Source organism: Grampus griseus (genome assembly GCF_964374135.1).
Source record: "Grampus griseus genome assembly, chromosome: 14".
NCBI classification, from domain to species: Eukaryota; Metazoa; Chordata; class Mammalia; order Artiodactyla; family Delphinidae; genus Grampus; species Grampus griseus.
This window is the reverse complement of record NC_139008.1, coordinates 63,793,886-63,811,418: the sequence shown is the minus strand read 5'-3', so window position 1 is coordinate 63,811,418 and position 17,533 is coordinate 63,793,886. Positions and strand designations below refer to the sequence as shown.

Genomic DNA, 17,533 nt, shown 5'->3' with positions numbered 1-17,533 from the left:
TTTCATAACTTGTGATTGGTCTGTTCATGTTTTCTGTTTCTTCCTGGTTCAGTCTTGGAAGGTTATACCTTTCTAAGAATTTGTCCCTTTCTTCCAGGTTGTCCATTTTATTGGCATAGAGTTGCTTGTAGTAGTCTCTTAAGATGCTTTGTATTTCTGCGGTGTCTGTTGTAACTTCTCTTTATCATTTCTAATTTGATTGATTTGAGTCCTCTTCCTCTTTTTCTTGATGAGTCTGGCTAATGGTTTATCAATTTTGTTTATCTTCTCAAAGAACCAGCTTTTAGTTTTATTGGTTTCTGCTCTGATCTTTATGATTTCTTTCCTTCTACTAACTTTGGGTTTTGTTAGTTCTTCCTTTCTCTAGCTCCTTTAGGTGTAAGGCTAGATTGTTTATTTGAGATTTTTCTTGTTGCTTGCGGTAGGCTTGTATTGCTATAAACTTCCCTCTTAGAACTGCTTTTGCTGCATCCCATAGGTTTTGGATTGTCATGTTTTCGTTGTCATTTGTCTCTAGGTATCTTTTGATTTCCTCTTTGATTTCTTCAGTGATCTCTTGGTTATTTAGTAACGTATTGTTTAGCCTCCATGTGTTTGTGTCTTTTACGTTTTTCTCCCTGTAATTGATTTCTAATCTCATAGCGTTGTGGTCAGAAAAGACGCTGGATATGATTTCAATTTTCTTAAATTTACTGAGGCTTTTTTTGTGACCCAAGATGTGATCTATCCTGGAGAACGTTCCGTGCGCACTTGAGAAGAAAGTGTAATCTGCTGTTTTTGGATGGAATGTCCTATAAATATCAATTAAATCTCTCTGGTCTACTGTGTCATTTAAAGCTTGTGTTTCCTTATTAATTTTCTGTTTGGCTGATCTGTCTATTGGTGTAAGTGAGGTGTTAAAGTCCTCTACTATTACTGTGTTACTGTTGATTTCCTCTTTTATAGCTGTTAGCAGTTGCCTTATATATTGAGGTGCTCCTATGTTGGGTGCATATGTATTTATAATTGTTATATATTCTTCTTCGATTGATCCCTTGATCATTACGTAGTGTCCTTCCTTGTCTCTTGTAACATTCTTTATTTTAAAGTCTATTTTATCTGATATGAGTATTGCTACTCCAGCTGTCTTTGATTTCCATTTGCATGGAATATCTTTTTCCATCCTCTCACTTTCAGTCTGTATGTGCGTCCCTAGGTCTGAAGTGGGTCTCTTGCAGACAGCATATATATGGGTCTTGTTTTTGTATCTATTCAGCGAGCCTGTGTCTTTTGGAGCATTTAATCCATTCACGTTTAAGGTAATTATCGATATGTATGTTCCTATTACCATTTTCTTAATTGTTATGGGTTTGTTTTTGTAGGTCCTTTTCTTCTCTTGTGTTTCCCACTTAGAGAAGTCCCTTTAGCATTTGTTGTAGAACTGGTTTGGTGGTGCTGAATTCTCTTAGCTTTTGCTTGTCTGTGAAGCTTTTGATTTCTCCATCGAATCTGAATGAGATCCTTGCCGGGTAATCTTGGTTGTAGGTTCTTCCCTTTCATCACTTTAAATATATCATGCCACTCCCTCTGGCTTGTAGAGTTTCTGCTGAGAAATCAGCTGTTAACCTTATGGGAGTTCTCTTGTATGTTATTTGTCGTTTTTCCCTTGTTGCTTTCAATAATTTTTCTTTGTCTTTAATTTTTGTCAATTTTTTTTTTCGCGGTACGCGGGCCTCTCACTGCTGTGGCCTCTCCTGTTGCGGAGCACAGGCTCCAGACGTGCAGGCTCACGGGCCCAGCCGCTCCGCGGCATGTGGGATCTTCCCGAACTGGAGCACGAACCCATGTCCCCTGCATCAGCAGGTGGACTCTCAACCACTGTGCCACCAGGGAAGCCCTAATTTTTGTCAGTTTGATTACTATGTGTCTCGACATGTTTCTCCTTGGGTTTATCCTGCCTGGGACTCTCTGCACTTCCTGGACTTGGGTGGCTATTTCCTTTCCCATGTTAGGGAAGTTTTCGACTATAATCTCTTCAAATATTTTCTCGGGTCTTCTCTCTCTCTTCTTCTGGGACCCCTATAATGCAAATGTTGTTGCATTTAATGTTGCCTCAGAGGTCTCTTAGGCTGTCTTCATTTCTTTTCATTCTTTTTTCTTTATTCTGTTCCGTGGCAGTGAATTACACCATTCTGTCTTCCAGGTCACTTATCCGTTTTTCTGCCTCAGTTACTCTGCTATTGATTCCTTCTATTGTAGTTTTCATTTCAGTTATTGTATTGTTCATCTCTGTTTGTTTGTTCTTTAATTCTTCTAGGTGTTTGTTCTTTCATTCTTCTAGGTCTTTGTTAAACATTTCTTGCATCTTCTCTATCTTTGTCTCCATTCTTTTTCCAAGAGCCTGGATCATCTTCACTATCATTATTCTGAATTCTTTTTCTGGAATGTTTCCTATCTCCACTTCATTTAGTTGTTTTTCTGGGGTGTAATCTTGTTCCTTCATCTGGTACATAGCCCTCTGCCTTTTCATCTTGTCTATCTTTCTGTGATTGTGGTTTTTGTTCCACAGGCTGCAGGATTGTAGTTCTTCTTGCTTCTGCTATCTGCCCTCTGGTGGATGAGGCTATCTAAGAGGCTTGTGCAAGTTTCCTGATGGGAGGGAATGGTGGTGGGTAGAGCTGGGTGTTGCTCTGGTGGGCAGAGCTCAGTAAAACTTCAATCCACTTTGTCTGCTGATGGGTGGGGCTGGGTTCCCTCCCTGTTGGTTGTTTGGCCTGAGGTGACCCAACACTGGAGGCTACCCAGCTCTTTGGTGGGGCTAATGGCGGACTCTGGGGGGGCTCACGCCAAGTACTTCCCAGAACTTCTGCTGCCAGTGTCCTTGTCCTCATGGTGAGACACCACCACCCCCCACCTCTGCAGGAGACCCTTCAACACTAGCAGGTAGGTCTGGTTCAGTCTTCTGTGGGGTCACTGCTCCTTCCCTCCTGGGTCCTGATGCACACACTACTTTGTGTGTGCCCTCCAAGAGTGGAGTCTCTGTTTCCCCCAGTCCTGTCGAAGTCCTGCAGTCAGGTCCCGCTAGCCTTCAAAGTCTGATCCTCTAGGAATTCCTCCTCCCGTTGCCAGACCCCTGAGGTTGGGAAGCCTGACGTGGGGCTCAGAACCTTCACTCCAGTGGGTGGACTTCTGTGGTATAAGTGTTTTCCAGTTTGTGAGTCATCCACCCAGCAGTTATGGGATTTGATTTTATTGTGATTGTGTCCCTCCTACCGTCTCATCGTGGCTTCTCCTTTGTCTTTAGATGTGGGGTATATTTTTTGGTGAGTTCCAGGGTCTTCCTGTCGATGACTGTTCAGCAGTTAGTTGTGATTCCGGTGCTCTCACAAGAGGGAGTGATCGCACGTCCTTCTACTCGTCATCTTGATACAATCCCCCGGCATGCCTTCTTCTGTCCATCAAACACTCTGTGTCAAGGCCTAGATCAAGTGTTACCTCCCGCTCTGAGACTTGCTGTCCCCATCAGTCCCTTCCCTGGCCCTTCTGAGGGCTGGGTATGCTTACCGCCCTTACCCCCTCAGCTGTGCACTGCTGCCTCACTCATCCCTCCCACTGCATCACACCCTTCCTGAGGATGTGGGGAACTCAACCTTGCTCTGAGCTCCAGCCACAGGCTCACACACAGATGTCTGAGGATATCAGCCTTCAGGGAAACTCAGTGATCAAACTGAGTCCGACAGTCCTCCCGCATCCTGCCCTGTTCCATCTCAGCCTCAGAGTCCTCTCCTGTAACTGAGGCAATGTGGCCCAGTAGGGTGGTGGTGAAGACAAATAAGAAAGCACAGGTGAAGGCCCCTTTTCTCCCTCCCTGTCTCCCAGGCAGCCTAGTTTGCTTCCCCCCGGACTAGCTGGAGATGCGGAAGGGAATGCTGGATGTGGGGGCACCTATGGCCATCCAGAAGGCTGCTCAAAATGGTCTTCTGACTCTGGTTAGAGTTTCTGATTCCAAAGGGTTTTACGGCAAGGCCCAGGACCCTGCATTTTCAAAAGTGAGTTATAAACCCCTTCCTCCAGGGGTTTCCATGGGACATATTCTGAAATAACTGTTCTGGATGCACCAAACCTCCCTATGGCAATCGGGGCAGCGTAGCTGTGTGAGGAGCCAAGTGACTCCTCAGCCCGCACAAGCTTTGGTGGGGGGAATGCTGCCACCTAGGGGCTAAGAAAGAAACTGCCAAAGCTAGGGCCTGAGCCACGTTGATAAAAACATTTATTGAGCACTTTTTGAGTGCCGGGCACTATGCCAAACTCTATGCCAAACTCTTTGTACATTTCATCATACTGTATCCCAATGACAGCCCTATGAGGTAGTACTGTCATAAGCCCCATTGTACAGATGAGGAATGCGGGGCTCAAAGAGGTGAAGTGACTTACCCAAGGTCACACAGCAAGTAAGTGTCAGCGCTTGGATCTGAATCCAGATCTGGCTCACAGCTGAACTCTAACCACAACACTAGAGTGCCTCCTATATGCCTACATCAGAGTCGTCTGGGGATGCTGGGAGAACTGCATGTGAAAAGGTTTAACAGGTAAGGGCTCCAACCATATCAGGTCCCTGAAGAGCAGCTTAACTAGAGACTGCCCCTAGGCAGCCTGGAGGAGGGGTGGGTGGGACTCCCCTGTCTTCTCTCTCAGGCAGCCTGACCACCAGCCTGGACCAGCCAGACCCTGGGCCATTCAGGCTCAGCTGCCTCAGATCCCAGAATGCTGCAGGGCTTCCCAGCAGGACAGGGTGCCCAGCGAGGCGACCTTGGGCCAGGGTTTACAGAGCATGTTCCAAAAGGATTTTGACCAATGGCTCACTTCCACTGGGAAGGATCTCTAGTCTGCTCCTAGAGGCCCCGGACCCAAAGGTGAGCATCAGGCAGGATGCGGGAGCAAACACAATGGGTCCATCACTCCGAGGCCTGGATGTAGACAGGCACAGCAAGCATGGCACACGGGCCCTCGGCCCCTGCCTGCAGCTCCGCCAGGGCCAGGTTGGAGCCCAGGCCCTCGGCATGCCCGGGCACCACCAGCTCAGGTTCACCCCCCACTGTCCCACCCACTACGATGGACAGCACGGCATCTGGCTCCGAGAAGGGTGGCTTGCCTGGGGTGGCCTCGGGCACTGGCCCAGGCCCTGTGTCCTTCAGCTCCTCCAGCCCCAGTGGGTCAGGCAGGGGGGTCACCACCTTGCGGCCACCAGTGCTGCCGCTGCGGGGGGCTGCCCTCCTCCGGGGGGGCCGCCGGGCTTGCAGGTCCTTGTCCTTTTGGGGGCCGAGGCGGCAGCGGTGGTCCTTGAGGTACTTGTGGCGGGAAAAGCCCTTGGCGCAGCCGGCACAGCGGAACTTGTAGTTGCCTGTGTGGGCGCGCTGGTGCTCGGCGAGGTGGGCACGGCGACTGAAGGACTTGCTGCACAGGGCGCACTTGTGGAGCTTCATGCCTGGGGAGCGAGGGGAAGGCAGTGAGAGGCACCCAGACCCTTCACCCTGCAATGCTGCCCTGGCACTTGGAACAAAGCCCAGTTCCTCAGCTTGCCCTACGAGCATGGGTGTGATCTGGGCCCTGCTCCCTCCACTCTCATCTCCCACCTTCTCCCAGCCACTTACCCTGTGCCAGCCTCCTGCCTCTGGGCCTTTGCTTGTGCTGTTTCCCCTCTGCCTGGAACAGCAAGCTCAGCCCCTAACCTTGACTAACTTTACCAGGTCACCATCAGCTCTCTCCTCTCTGGTCTGCCTGCCTCACCCTGGCCGCCTCAGACCATTCCCCACAGGGCAGCTAGAGAGGTCTTGGTAAAACCTCTCCATGACACTCCCTGCTCCAAACCCTCCAGTGATTCCCCAAATTTCCCACAGAGCCGCCTGCAGCTGGCCACCCCCTTCACCTCTCAGACACATCCCCTTCCTCTCCCCTCTCTTGTTCTCTGAGCTCCAGGCCTCCCGCCCGCTTTTCCTTGTCTCAAACACCCGCCAGTCTCTTCCCTGCCTGAAGGCTTCACACTTGCTGCTCCCTCACTCCGGAAGCCATTTCCGGCTCTTCTCCTCCCTCAGACTCAGCTTTCGTGTCACCTCCTCCGGGAAGCCCTCCCTGATACCCACTTCTCTTCTTTCTCTGCCCGCTCACTCTACTTATTTCCATCTTTGCCCTCAGCATATTTTACTGTAACATACTTACTTGTTTGCTGTTCATTTTCGATCTCTGCCACTAAATGCTAAGCTTCCCCAGGAGGGCAGGGTGGGCTTCTGCCTGATTCCCCCATGGCACCCCCAGTGCGTGACACATGGTATTCTCGCTATAGTCACTCACTGGATGAATCACTAGTGCCTCCATATCCACCATGAAGTCAACTCCGTCCCACACACAGATTGTGCCATGGCCCCCTCAGCCTCCCTGGGATGACAGCTCAGAGAGGGGGCAGTGACTTGCCCGAGGCCACCCAGCAGGACAGTGGTAGTGCCAAGAATCAAGCCCAGGCCCTCTGTCTCCAAGTCCTCAATCTACTCTTAGTTTTCACACATTCTTTAGCCACTAGATCCTGTTTATAAACCAGTGGTTGTTAATCGGGGTGACTTTATTCCCCAAGGATCTTTTGGCTTGTCCCCGGAGACGTATTTGGTTGTCATAACCATGGGGTAGAGGCCAGGGATGCTGCTGAACATCGTACAGTGCACAGGGCAGCCACCCACAACAAAGAATTATCCAGCCCAAAATATCAACAGTGCCGATATTGAGAAACCTTGTTCTATGGACCAAGTGGTATGTGGAAAGCCAGCCAAGCTGCTCTGGGGAAGCAGCAGCCCCAGGAGAAGCTCTGCGGAGCCACCGGGAAACTGAGTGGTGTGGAGACCCCCTACTCCACACCCCAGCTTCCTCGCTCTGCCGAGTGGGCCAAGGAACCTCCCTGGCCTTATCCTGGACCCGCTCAGAACTGGATCTCCCTCCACACCTGACCCCACCTCTGTCACACTGGGTGCCTCTCTGGTATACAGTCATCTCCTCCTGAGTCAGCTTCCTCCTCAGCCTGGGGGACTGTGGCTGACTCACCTCCGTACGCCCTGAGGACCCAAACACAGGCCAGGCTCATGGCTCACAGGAGCAAAAGTCTATTGGCTGGAAGGTACCAGGCAGGGAAAATAAGCCTCACAGGATGTGTCTGCTCTTTCTGGGGCTCCTGCCCAGGGGGCTTGAGCTGAACCAGACCCTCCTGGCACGTCCAGGAGCCACTTACCGGAGTGGGAAAGGATATGAGCCTTCAGCTTGTCTGGCCGGTTGAACTCCTTACTGCAGCCCGTGTGTGTCCTAGGATCCAAAACGCTGGTCAGAGGAGCTCACTAAGCACAGGACTCTCTTGCTGGCCCCCCTGCTAGCCCTGGGCAGGATGGACTCGCTCATCCACCCTAAGGGCTGGGCAGGGAAGCAGCATGGGGGGTGAAGCAGCCAGGCAGGACCCAGGACAGGACAAAAGGAGAAAGGGCCTGCAGCCCTCGGCCCTGACCCCCTTCTATCCCACAGCTGGGTAAACCTGCCCCCTCCCACCCACCGTCTCTACTCACGAGAAGGGGCATTTGTATTTCTTGAATGGCTCATGGATCAACATGTGTCTCTTCAGTTTGTCCTTGCGGTTGAACGCGGACTCACACACTGAGCACTTGTAGGGCTTCTCACCTGCAGGAGGAAACACAGATGGGGGACCAAGGGTGCCGTGAGAGGGAGTCTGAATATGGGAGACCCACACAGCATTGTGTATACAAACTAACAGCTGAAAAAATAATTTAAGTGTCCATCCACAGGGGACTGGTTAAATCAAAGATGGTAAATGCAAGAGAATACTATGCAGCTGCGAAAAAGAAGGAGCCATTAGGAACATCTTCAAGGTACCTTGATAAGTGAAGAAAAATGACGCATAATAGAGTTATAACATGTGCCTGTTTGTGTAAAAGTAAGCACATGTTTTGTATAGATGTAAAATGAAACTAGAATGTCCCAGATGAGACCACTAACAGTGATCACCTTTGGGGAGGGGAATTAGGATCACTCTTCAAACTGCAAACTCCAAGTCACAAACTGATGGTGGTTATTTTAACAACTAAAACTGTACAGATAGAAAATATTGTTTTGTGAAACTTCTGTTGCAGTATATTCTGTGTGTAAGTATGTGTTTCCCGGGTTGCATATAAAATGTATTTTTTACCGTAGGCCATAGTAAAAAAAAAAAAAAAAAGGATTGTCCATCTGAGGAGAGATGCTTTTGTATTATCAAGGATTTTTTCCTCAGGTTTTCTCAATCTTTAGACTGTTTTCAGTATAAAGAACAACAGAATTTTTTAACTAATAAAAAACATTTTAAAGCTTAAAAGAAAATAAAGTGTCAATGTATCTCAGCTGGGGAACTAAGGAGAGAGGGTTCTATCCAGGTTTGGGAGGGAATTTTGCATCGAGCACAACGCCCCCACCCCCAGGGGCTCAGAAGGACCTCAGGGGCAGAGCCAAGAGTCCCCCCACCCGCCTCCCGAGGCTCATCTCCACTCTAGTGTTGGTGGGAACCCCTTGTTCACTTGAGGGGGCAGGCAGGGGCCAGGAAGGGGATGGGAAGCGGGGATGAAGAGAGGGAGGGGATGGGCAGGAGGGGGCTCAGGAAGAAGGCTGAAGGAGATGGGGAGGAAGGCCAGAGGGGGATGGGAAGGGGAACAGGGAGGGTGCCTGGGGGGAGGGGAAGGGGGACTGAGCAGGAGTTGGTGGGGGACAGGGTACCCACCTGAGTGGATGTGAGCGTGCAGTTTGAGGTAGTGCTCCCGCCGGAAGAACTTCTTGCACACCTGGCACTTGAACCTGCCCCCGCTGCCATGGGTGGGCAGGTGACGCCGCAGGTAGCGTTCACAAGGAAACACCTGGCAGAACAGAGGAGTCAGCGTCAGGTCTGACTCACCAGCCCTCGCCACGTTATGAGCTCAAGGGGCCCCTCGTTACCAGCCCTTACAGAAACATCTTCCTTTCTGCCCACTGGGGGTCAAGGCCCACAGTGTCAAGTTCAGCCATTAGAACCTCATGGCTCCCACTACTCACCCATAAGCCCAGTCAAGACACGCGTGCCCTGAGCTTCTGCCCAGGCTGTTGTTTCTACCCAGGGAGCCTTTCTCTTAGCCTGACAAACTCCTACTCATCCTTTAAGACCCAACTCAGGTCACTGCTTCTGTGAAGCCCTCCCTGACTCCTCAATGCCACACCAGGCAAAGCAAATTCCGCCCTTGAATGTCCACCCATATTTTTAAAGTCAGCATCTAACTTATTGAAACACAGCCCTTTGCTTGTACGGGATCTCCAAGAGGGCAGAGAAGGGCTTTCATTCCTCAGCACAGGGCCTGAATCAAATGACTGACAAGCAAAGGAATGAATGAAAAAATGAACAAATAACTGAAGAAATAAATGGAAAGGTAATAAAAAGCCAGAAAACACAGAAGCCAAAATCTCTTTCCTCCCCAGGCATAGGAAAAGCATTCGTTCGTTTTTTCATTCATCTGATACAGAGAAGTGGTCAAGGACACAGACCCATCAACTTACTAGCCCCATTATTTCCCAGCTGGATGACCTTTCTGTGCCTCGGTTTCCCTGTCTATAAAATGGAGACAGTAATAATTTGCCCACCTCCTAGGGTTAAATGAGTCCGTTCGGACAAAATGCTCAGAATAGCATCTGGCACATGGTTCTTGCTAATTCACGATGCCTTTTATTCAGACCACAAATTCCAAACCCCTAAATTAGGCTATATAATTAGAAACATCTACAATGAGGCCGAAGTGAAACCAGGGCTGTCTGTCCTGGAAAATCTGCCTCATAAGGTTGTAAGAAAATGAGTAGAACAAAGAAACCAGTTAAACACACCAGGGGGATGCAATCTGCAAAATCCAGACTTCAGGAAACTCCACAGGACCGATGGCCCAGTTTCTTCAACAAATACATTAAAAGAAAAAAGAAAGGAGCATCGATGGGGGGAATCTGTAGATTAACAGAAACTTTGGTCGTATCAACCAATCACAATATATCGACCTGATTCAAACAAACTTTACAAAAATTATGTTTTTGGGAAAAGTGGAAAATGGAACACTGCCTGGATATTTGATGATATGAAGGGCCAGGCTTTAGTGAGGGCTTCCAGATCCACTGAAAAGAAGAACCAGTAATAACAAGGATGATAAGACATCAGGAAGCTGGAGGCCGCTGTTCAGATGCTGGGCCTGGGCCCAGGAGAGGCCTCACTCCACGTCAGCCTGGCCTGGCCCGCCTGGCCCAGCAGTAGCACTGGGATGGCCACGGGTGGTGTCCAACGGGTGAGACGGGCCAGGCAGAGCTCTCGCTCTTCAAAGGCAAAGTCGTCTGCGGAGACAACCCCAAGCTTGGCCTGCATGTGTGTTGAGGCAGGAGGGGAGAAGGAGACGGTGGGGTCTTCACTCCATCACCTCTCGCCCCTATTTTCGCTCAGCCAGCAAGGGCAGGGTTCCCCACCTTTTGGCAGTGCGGGCAGGGGAAGTTGTGAGTGGCGGTCTGCAGGTGGTGCTCCAGTGCCTCCGGGGTGGAGTACTTGTTGACGCATTTGACACACCTACATGGGGAGGAGCAGAGAAGTGAGAGAGCTGTGTTCGGGGCTGGATGCCCCAGCAGGCGTGGGAACCGGCCACTCCCTGCCCCCAACACCAGGAGGCAAAATCCCACATCTGATTCATTCTCGAGCTTGCCACCGCCTCAATCCTAATCCAAACCATCTTGCTCGAACGTGTGCAGTAGCCTCCTCCCGGCCCTAATTCATTCTCCACAGGGGAGCCAGCAGGAGCCTTTAAAAATCAAAATCACAGTTTACCCTTCCCCCTCCCCATATCCTCAAGTCCATTCTCTAGTAGGTCTGTGTCTTTATTCACGTCTTGCCCCTAGGTTCTTCATGACCTTTTTTTTTTTCTTAGATTCCACATATATGTTAGCATACAGTATTTGTTTTTCTCTTTCTGACTTACTTCACTCTGTATGACAGACTCTAGGTCCATTCACCTTACTACAAATAACTCAATTTTGTTTCTTTTTATGGCTGAGTAATATTCCATTGTATATATGTGCCACAAAGTGAGAGTGGCATGGACATATATACACTACCAAACGTAAAATAGATAGCTAGTGGGAAGCAGCCACATAGCACAGGGAGATCAGCCTGGTGCTTTGTGACCACCTAGAGGGGTGGGATAGGGAGGGTGGGAGGGAGGCAGACGCAAGAGGGAAGAGATATAGGCACATATGTATATGTATAACTGATTCACTTTGTTATAAAGCAGAAACTAACACACCATTGTAAAGCAATTATACTCCAATAATGATGTTAATAAAAATAAAAAAATAAAATTATGTGTTTACGACAAAACCTTTTTTTTTTTAATAGATTTACTTATTTTATTAAAAAAAAAAATCAAAATCAGACTATGTCACACCCTTGCTTAAAAATCCCCACCTTGGCTTACAAGGCCCTACTGGCCTGACTCACTCCCAGCTCTCAGCTTTCACCTTTCCCCATTGCCCATCTCACACCCTCTGCTCCAGGCCACCCGGTCTCCTGAATGCACCCAGAACACACCAAACTCGACCCCACCTCAGGTTCTTTGTACTTGCTGTTCTTATGACCTGGAACACTCTTCCCCCCAGTCCTCCCCTTGGCAGCACCTGCTCAGCCTTCACATCTCAGCTCAAATGTCACCTCCTCAGAGAGTCCCTCCCCGACCACCCCGTCTCAAGGTGCCCCCCAGAGCCCAGCCCCAGCCACTTCCTACTATGCTCTCCAGTTGTATTTTCTTCTTAGCAATTATTATCTGGAATCATTTATTTGCTTACTTCTCTGTCTCCTCCACCAGCAAGTGGGCTCTGGAGGCCAGGACCATATCTGTCTTGTTTGGCTTGTTCATAACCTGCTCTGAGCACCAGGGACAATCTCTTACATGAAACAGTCAGACAAGGACCCACTGTAGAGCACAAGGAACTCTACTCAGTACTCTGTAATGGCCTATATGGGAAAAGAATCTAAAAAGGAGTGGATAGATATATAACTGATTCACTTTGCTGTACACCTGAAACTAACACAACATTGTAAATCAGCTATACTCCAATAAAAATTAAAAAAAAAAAAAAGTCAGACAGACAAGGATCCAGGTCTGGCTCCTTCCCATCTCTGACCCTCAGTTTCCTTATCCATAAAATGAGGTAGGAATTCCAAGTGGACCTGCCTCTCAGTTTTTCTTAAGATCATAACAAGAGTCAAAGGACACACTGGTGCCAAACAGCTCATAAAATTCAAAGCACATAGGCATGGTCTTTACTCTAAACATCACTCGCTAACATGTCCACAAAAGAGCAGTTTCAGGCCTCAAGCCGCTCTAAGGAAAAGGTCCCACCATCCCCCCACCACAGAACATTCACCAGCAAATGGGCCCGTTTACAATGCAGTACCACTGAGGAATGCCAGAGGCAGGTGGGCAATTCATGTTAAAAACAGAACCATGGACCCTGCCATCTGTACACCAGGGCACGTGGGAAACCCGCAGTCAGGCTGCACCTGTCGTGGGCCCCAGGGATGCCCCTTCAGGCCACACCCTGAAAACCACAAGCTAAATGCCTCCAGATGGCAAGAAAGAAGGAGCAGGAGAGGTGAGAGCAGAGCTACCAGGAGAGCAGAGACCTGGTGAGCTAGTGGGAGGAAGAAGACAGGAATCGCACAGGCTCCGGCAGCAAGGATGCAGTTTCGCAGCACCATTAAATGAAAACTCCCTGCCAGAAACGCCACCCTAACTATGTCACCCAAAGTAACATCCCCAGCACCAGGCCAAACCAGAGTCAGGTGTCTCCTGATACAGCACGCTGAGAAAGACACAGCGTCGCTTTGTGATACTCCTGCCAAAAGTGCCAATCCTGGCTCCACCCTGAGGTCAAATCAGACAAACCCAAACTGAGGGCATTTTACAAAATTACTGGCTTATACTCTTCCAAAATATTAAGGTCATGAAAGACAAAGACAGAATGAGAACTGTTACAGCTTAAAGGGGACTGAAGAGACACAACAACCAAATACAATCTGGGATCCTGGATTGGATCCTGAGCCAGAAAAAACTTTTTTTTTTCTTTGTCTATAAAAGATGTTATTGGAACAATTAGGAATTCTTGAATAGGGTACATTAGGTAACAGAATTGTATTGATTTAACTTCCTGATCTTGATAACTACACTGTGCTTAGGTAAGAGGTTATCCTCATTTTTAGAAAATACACACTAAAGAGAAAGGGTAAAGGAGCATCATGTCTGCAAATTATTCCCAAAAAGCTCAGAATGTGATAAAGTAAGTGTGTAAGGATTGTAATATCGGGGAAATCTGGATGAAGGGTGTATGTGGGAATTCTCTGTACTATTCTTATAACTTTTCTAGAAGTCTAAAATTATGTCAAAATAAGTTTAAAAAGAACACTTCCTGAAAGTGATTGCCTATGGGATGAGGGAGCGGGTCAGGGTGGATAGGGAATTCCTTTTCACTCTATGCCCTCCTGTAGTTTTTAAATATTGCATTGTATGCACATAGCAATTATTTTTTTCAAGTAGGTAATTAATCTTTTTTAAACCCCTCTGTGATCTTTGACCTGCAAAATCACTTCTAGGAACTTATTTACAAATGAGCAAAGATATATGTCCAAAGTTGTTCCTGTAGTGTTGTTTATAATAATGACAAACTGGAAATAACCCAATTAACCTGCAATAAGGAATGAGTTAAATAAATTACAGCCCATCCACATACAATGGAATACTAAGTAGCTGTTTAAAAGACTGAGGCAGGTCTGTTTGTGCTGAGGTGCAAAGATATAAACATTACAGTTTTAAGTGGTAACGCCAAGTACACGGAATGATCCTATTAAATTTTAGACTGTTTGTCGGAAGTTGTGCAACAGGAAGATGGTGTGATGAATTTTCACCAGATTCAATAACTGTGTTTGGGATAACCTAACTCAAATATAACCTGTGATATTTATAGCTATAAATATGCTTATTACAGATATATACCAAAGGACATGTACCAAGAGGTTAACAGGGTTTTGTTTTTTGTCTTCTTGTGGGTTTTTCTAAAAATCCATTTCTGTGCATTGAACACGGATGACTTTTGTAACTAGAAAAAAAATACATCTTATTTTTAAAAGGAAAAAGTAAACATACAGCATATATATAGTGACATGTATGAAATTCACTTGAGGGAGTTGGGGAGGCTCCACAGGCAGGCCAAGGCAATGTGGCCCAAAGCAGGCAGAGCAGCCAGACTGACAGGATCTGCCCGCATGAAAATGGAATGAAACCACCACACCCACTTAAATGCCACCATGAGAGAGAAATAAACTCTCACCTTGTTAAAGCCACTGTTATTTTGGGTCCCTGTTACAAGCAACCAAACCTAGATTTAAATTATATAATTAATAAACATTGCAGCAATAATATTTATTGAGTACCTATTATGTTCCAGGCACCATGTCTAACTGCTTCGGACTCATCTTACTTGATCCTTGTAAATAAACCAATAGGGTAGGCACTATCGTATCGCCATTTCACAGGTGAGGAGACTGAAGTTCAGAGTGGCTGAATATCTTGTTGAGCTCATCCATCAGGTTTGCAGCTGAGCTCAGATTTGAGCACAGGGAGGTAGCTCCAGAGCTCTTATCATTACCCACTACAGCATTCCACCCTTGGGCCATCCAGGTGGTGTCCTGCCTCCCCACACCTTACTTTGGGGCCAGAAGCTCCAATGGCTACAAAGGGCCTGTGACACTCTAAGCTTGGCAAGAGAACCTGGGAGAAGTGATCTACTGCAGGCACAGGGCCATCATGGGGCTCAATTCTCAGCCTGTGAACTCCAAAACCAGAGCTATGAGGCTTCCACAGTCCAAGACAAGAGTTTGAATCCCAGCTCTGTACTGACGTTGTTACTCTGGTGGGCAGGTCACTTCTCCTCTCTGAGCCTCAATGTCCTCATCTTCAAAATGGGGAGAACACCACAGCTATGGACTGAACGGTGTCCCTCCAAAATCTGCATGTTGAAGTCCTGACCCTCAATGTAATGGTATTTGCAGATGGAGCCTTTGGGTAGTGATTAGGTTTAGATGAGATCATGAGTGTGGGATCCTCCAGGTAAGGTTAGTGCCCTTATAAGAAAAGACCAGACAGAAAGGATGCCCTCTCTCTCTCATGTGTCTATAATATTTTGTTATAGCCACCTCAGCTGACTGATACAACCTACCTCCCAGGATTGCGGGGATCAATGTCCCTAAGTCAGGCCAAGGCACCTAGTAGTTGCTCCCTTCCTTTTACTTGGCATCTCACTCTAGAGAGACACACAGCTACAGGGACTTATAGAATATCCACAGATTGGAATGGCAAAAGCAAAAGAAAATGCCCTCTGAGAACAAATGAGAATTACTCATCATTATCCAGAAATCTCTACCCCTTAGCTGGTCAGAGCTTCACCTGGTTTTCCTGCCTCTTTGGCCCCATTTCCTAATCTCCCTCAGGGTCAGTTGCCCTACATCCCATTTCTCAAGCCCCAGTCCCCCTGCCAACTTCTCAAAGCTCTTGTGACTTCTAAAAGGTCCTCATGCCCTGGCCCCACTTTCTCTCCCAGGCCCCATCTAAACATCTCCTCCCCCTTCCATTCTACAGAACAGTCATTCTAAACCACATGCTATTTCATTTTATATCGCTACACCTGCTGTTCCTCCTGCTAGGAATGCACTTCCCACTACCCACTGTCTACCTGGCAAACTCCTACCCATCCTTCAAAACCCAGTTCAGATATCATTGTTCCTGGGACACCTTTGCTGCCCTACCTCCCACTTTGCGTAATATGTCTATGATAGCATTTTATCACAGTATATCCTAAGAATATATACACTCCTGTCTCCCTAAGCAGCCCATGCATTCTAAACTCAAGGTCTGTATTTACTTATTTTTGAACCCCAGAAGCCTCACCCAGGAGTTAGAGGGGGGCCCCATTAACAGAGGTCATCAGCTAAGTCTGTGCAGATACAGTTTGTACAGAGAAGCAAAAGCCATTCTAACATGAAAATATTCACTAGTGGACTAGAAGAAGTCCCTAGACAAACACTCCAATTTTTTTTTCACTATCCTCATGCACTACGTGCTGGGTTTTGTGAGGCAGCGGCTCCCAAGAGACATAAGGGAAATGCGCGGCGAAATGAATGCAGAGCAAAAATGAGGGGTTCCACCAAGTCATGAAAGTGATGCTGGATGACACCATCGGCATATGAGAGTCTAGAAGAGGGACCAGAAAGCAATCGAGGAAGAGAAACTCTACAAGGATGATCACAGGATCGATGGCTCCAAAGAGAATGATCTGAAGATCTAAGGACTAAAAGCATGAGGCAAAACGGAGGGAGCCCTTCATCATTTCTGCCAAAGGGACCTTCTTTATGACTGAAACAGAAAACTACAACAATGTAAAGGGTTGTCAGAAAACTACCCCCAATGAAATCTACATCTGATTCATTCCTTGTCCATTCTAAGAATCAGCATATAGCTTCAACTTTAACCTAAATTGTACAGATTATAAAACAAATGCATCTTATTTTTATGATTTTTGCTTTCAGATTTTGCTTTCAGACTTGTTCATTTTCTCATTTAAGAATCAGCGTACCATTCCAACTGTAACCTAAATTGTGTAGACTATCAGACGGAATACTATTTTCATAATATTTTACTTTAGAAAAAAAAACAAATCTTTTTTCCATTATGAACAAGGAAAGAACATAGGCTTCCCTTTTTTAAGATTTTTTTTCTTTTTTTTTTAGGATAACTGTCTGCCAAGTTGAAGAATGATATAAGGCGGGCCAGCATCTCTTGCCCCCTTCAGTGCCAAGACACAGAACCCTCTCTGCCAGGCTGGACCCTGGAGCCTCAGATTCCCCTTTGAGATGTCCCACTGGTCCTGAGCAGTCAGAACCACCAAAGGACCAGACCCCTGGGCTCCCTGCAGGGAGAGGGAAAAGGGAGGGCACGTACTTGTAGACGGCACTGTCCTTCTTGGGGCTGTGCTGGGGCAGGAGGCTGTGTGAGTACTGATGCACACCCAGGTCGTACAGCGAGGGGAAGTCCTTGCCACAGAGGTGGCAACGGTAGCTCAGCTCCTCCTGGTGGCTCTTGATGTGCTCCAGAAAAGTGTCGAGCTTTGGGAATGTCTGCGCGCAGCTTTTGACCACACACTTGTACACCTTGAGGGAAGAGGCAGGGTCGGTGAGGAAAGGCAGGAGAGCTGCTCCACTGCCGCCCCCTGCCCTGTGGCATCCACCTCGAACACTGCTTGTGGAAGACCCAACCGCTGTTTCCCTGCTCCCCTGCTGCTGCAGCCTTGGTCTTATTTTGATTAGAGGGTCCCCTCCTCTCAGCCAGTCACAATGGACCCATTACCCTCCCTGCAGGCTCTGTGTGGTCTGGGTATGCTT

The 17,533-nt window shown here is 47.7% G+C and overlaps 1 protein-coding gene across 1 annotated transcript in view; it reads right to left on the bottom strand.

The window, feature by feature from the left end:
• Positions 1-3,421: 3,421 nt before the first annotated feature.
• ZNF341 (zinc finger protein 341) overlaps positions 3,422-17,533 on the bottom strand; it is a 41,948-nt gene continuing 27,836 nt past the window's right edge. The window contains exons 10-15 of the mRNA XM_082671707.1: positions 17,094-17,302; positions 10,522-10,618; positions 8,777-8,909; positions 7,575-7,686; positions 7,250-7,320; positions 3,422-5,464 (exon numbers count right to left, since the gene is read on the bottom strand). Coding sequence (XP_082527833.1) covers positions 4,935-5,464; positions 7,250-7,320; positions 7,575-7,686; positions 8,777-8,909; positions 10,522-10,618; positions 17,094-17,302 — 1,152 coding nt within the window. The 3' untranslated portion in view covers positions 3,422-4,934. The remainder of the gene's footprint in view (positions 5,465-7,249; positions 7,321-7,574; positions 7,687-8,776; positions 8,910-10,521; positions 10,619-17,093; positions 17,303-17,533) is intronic.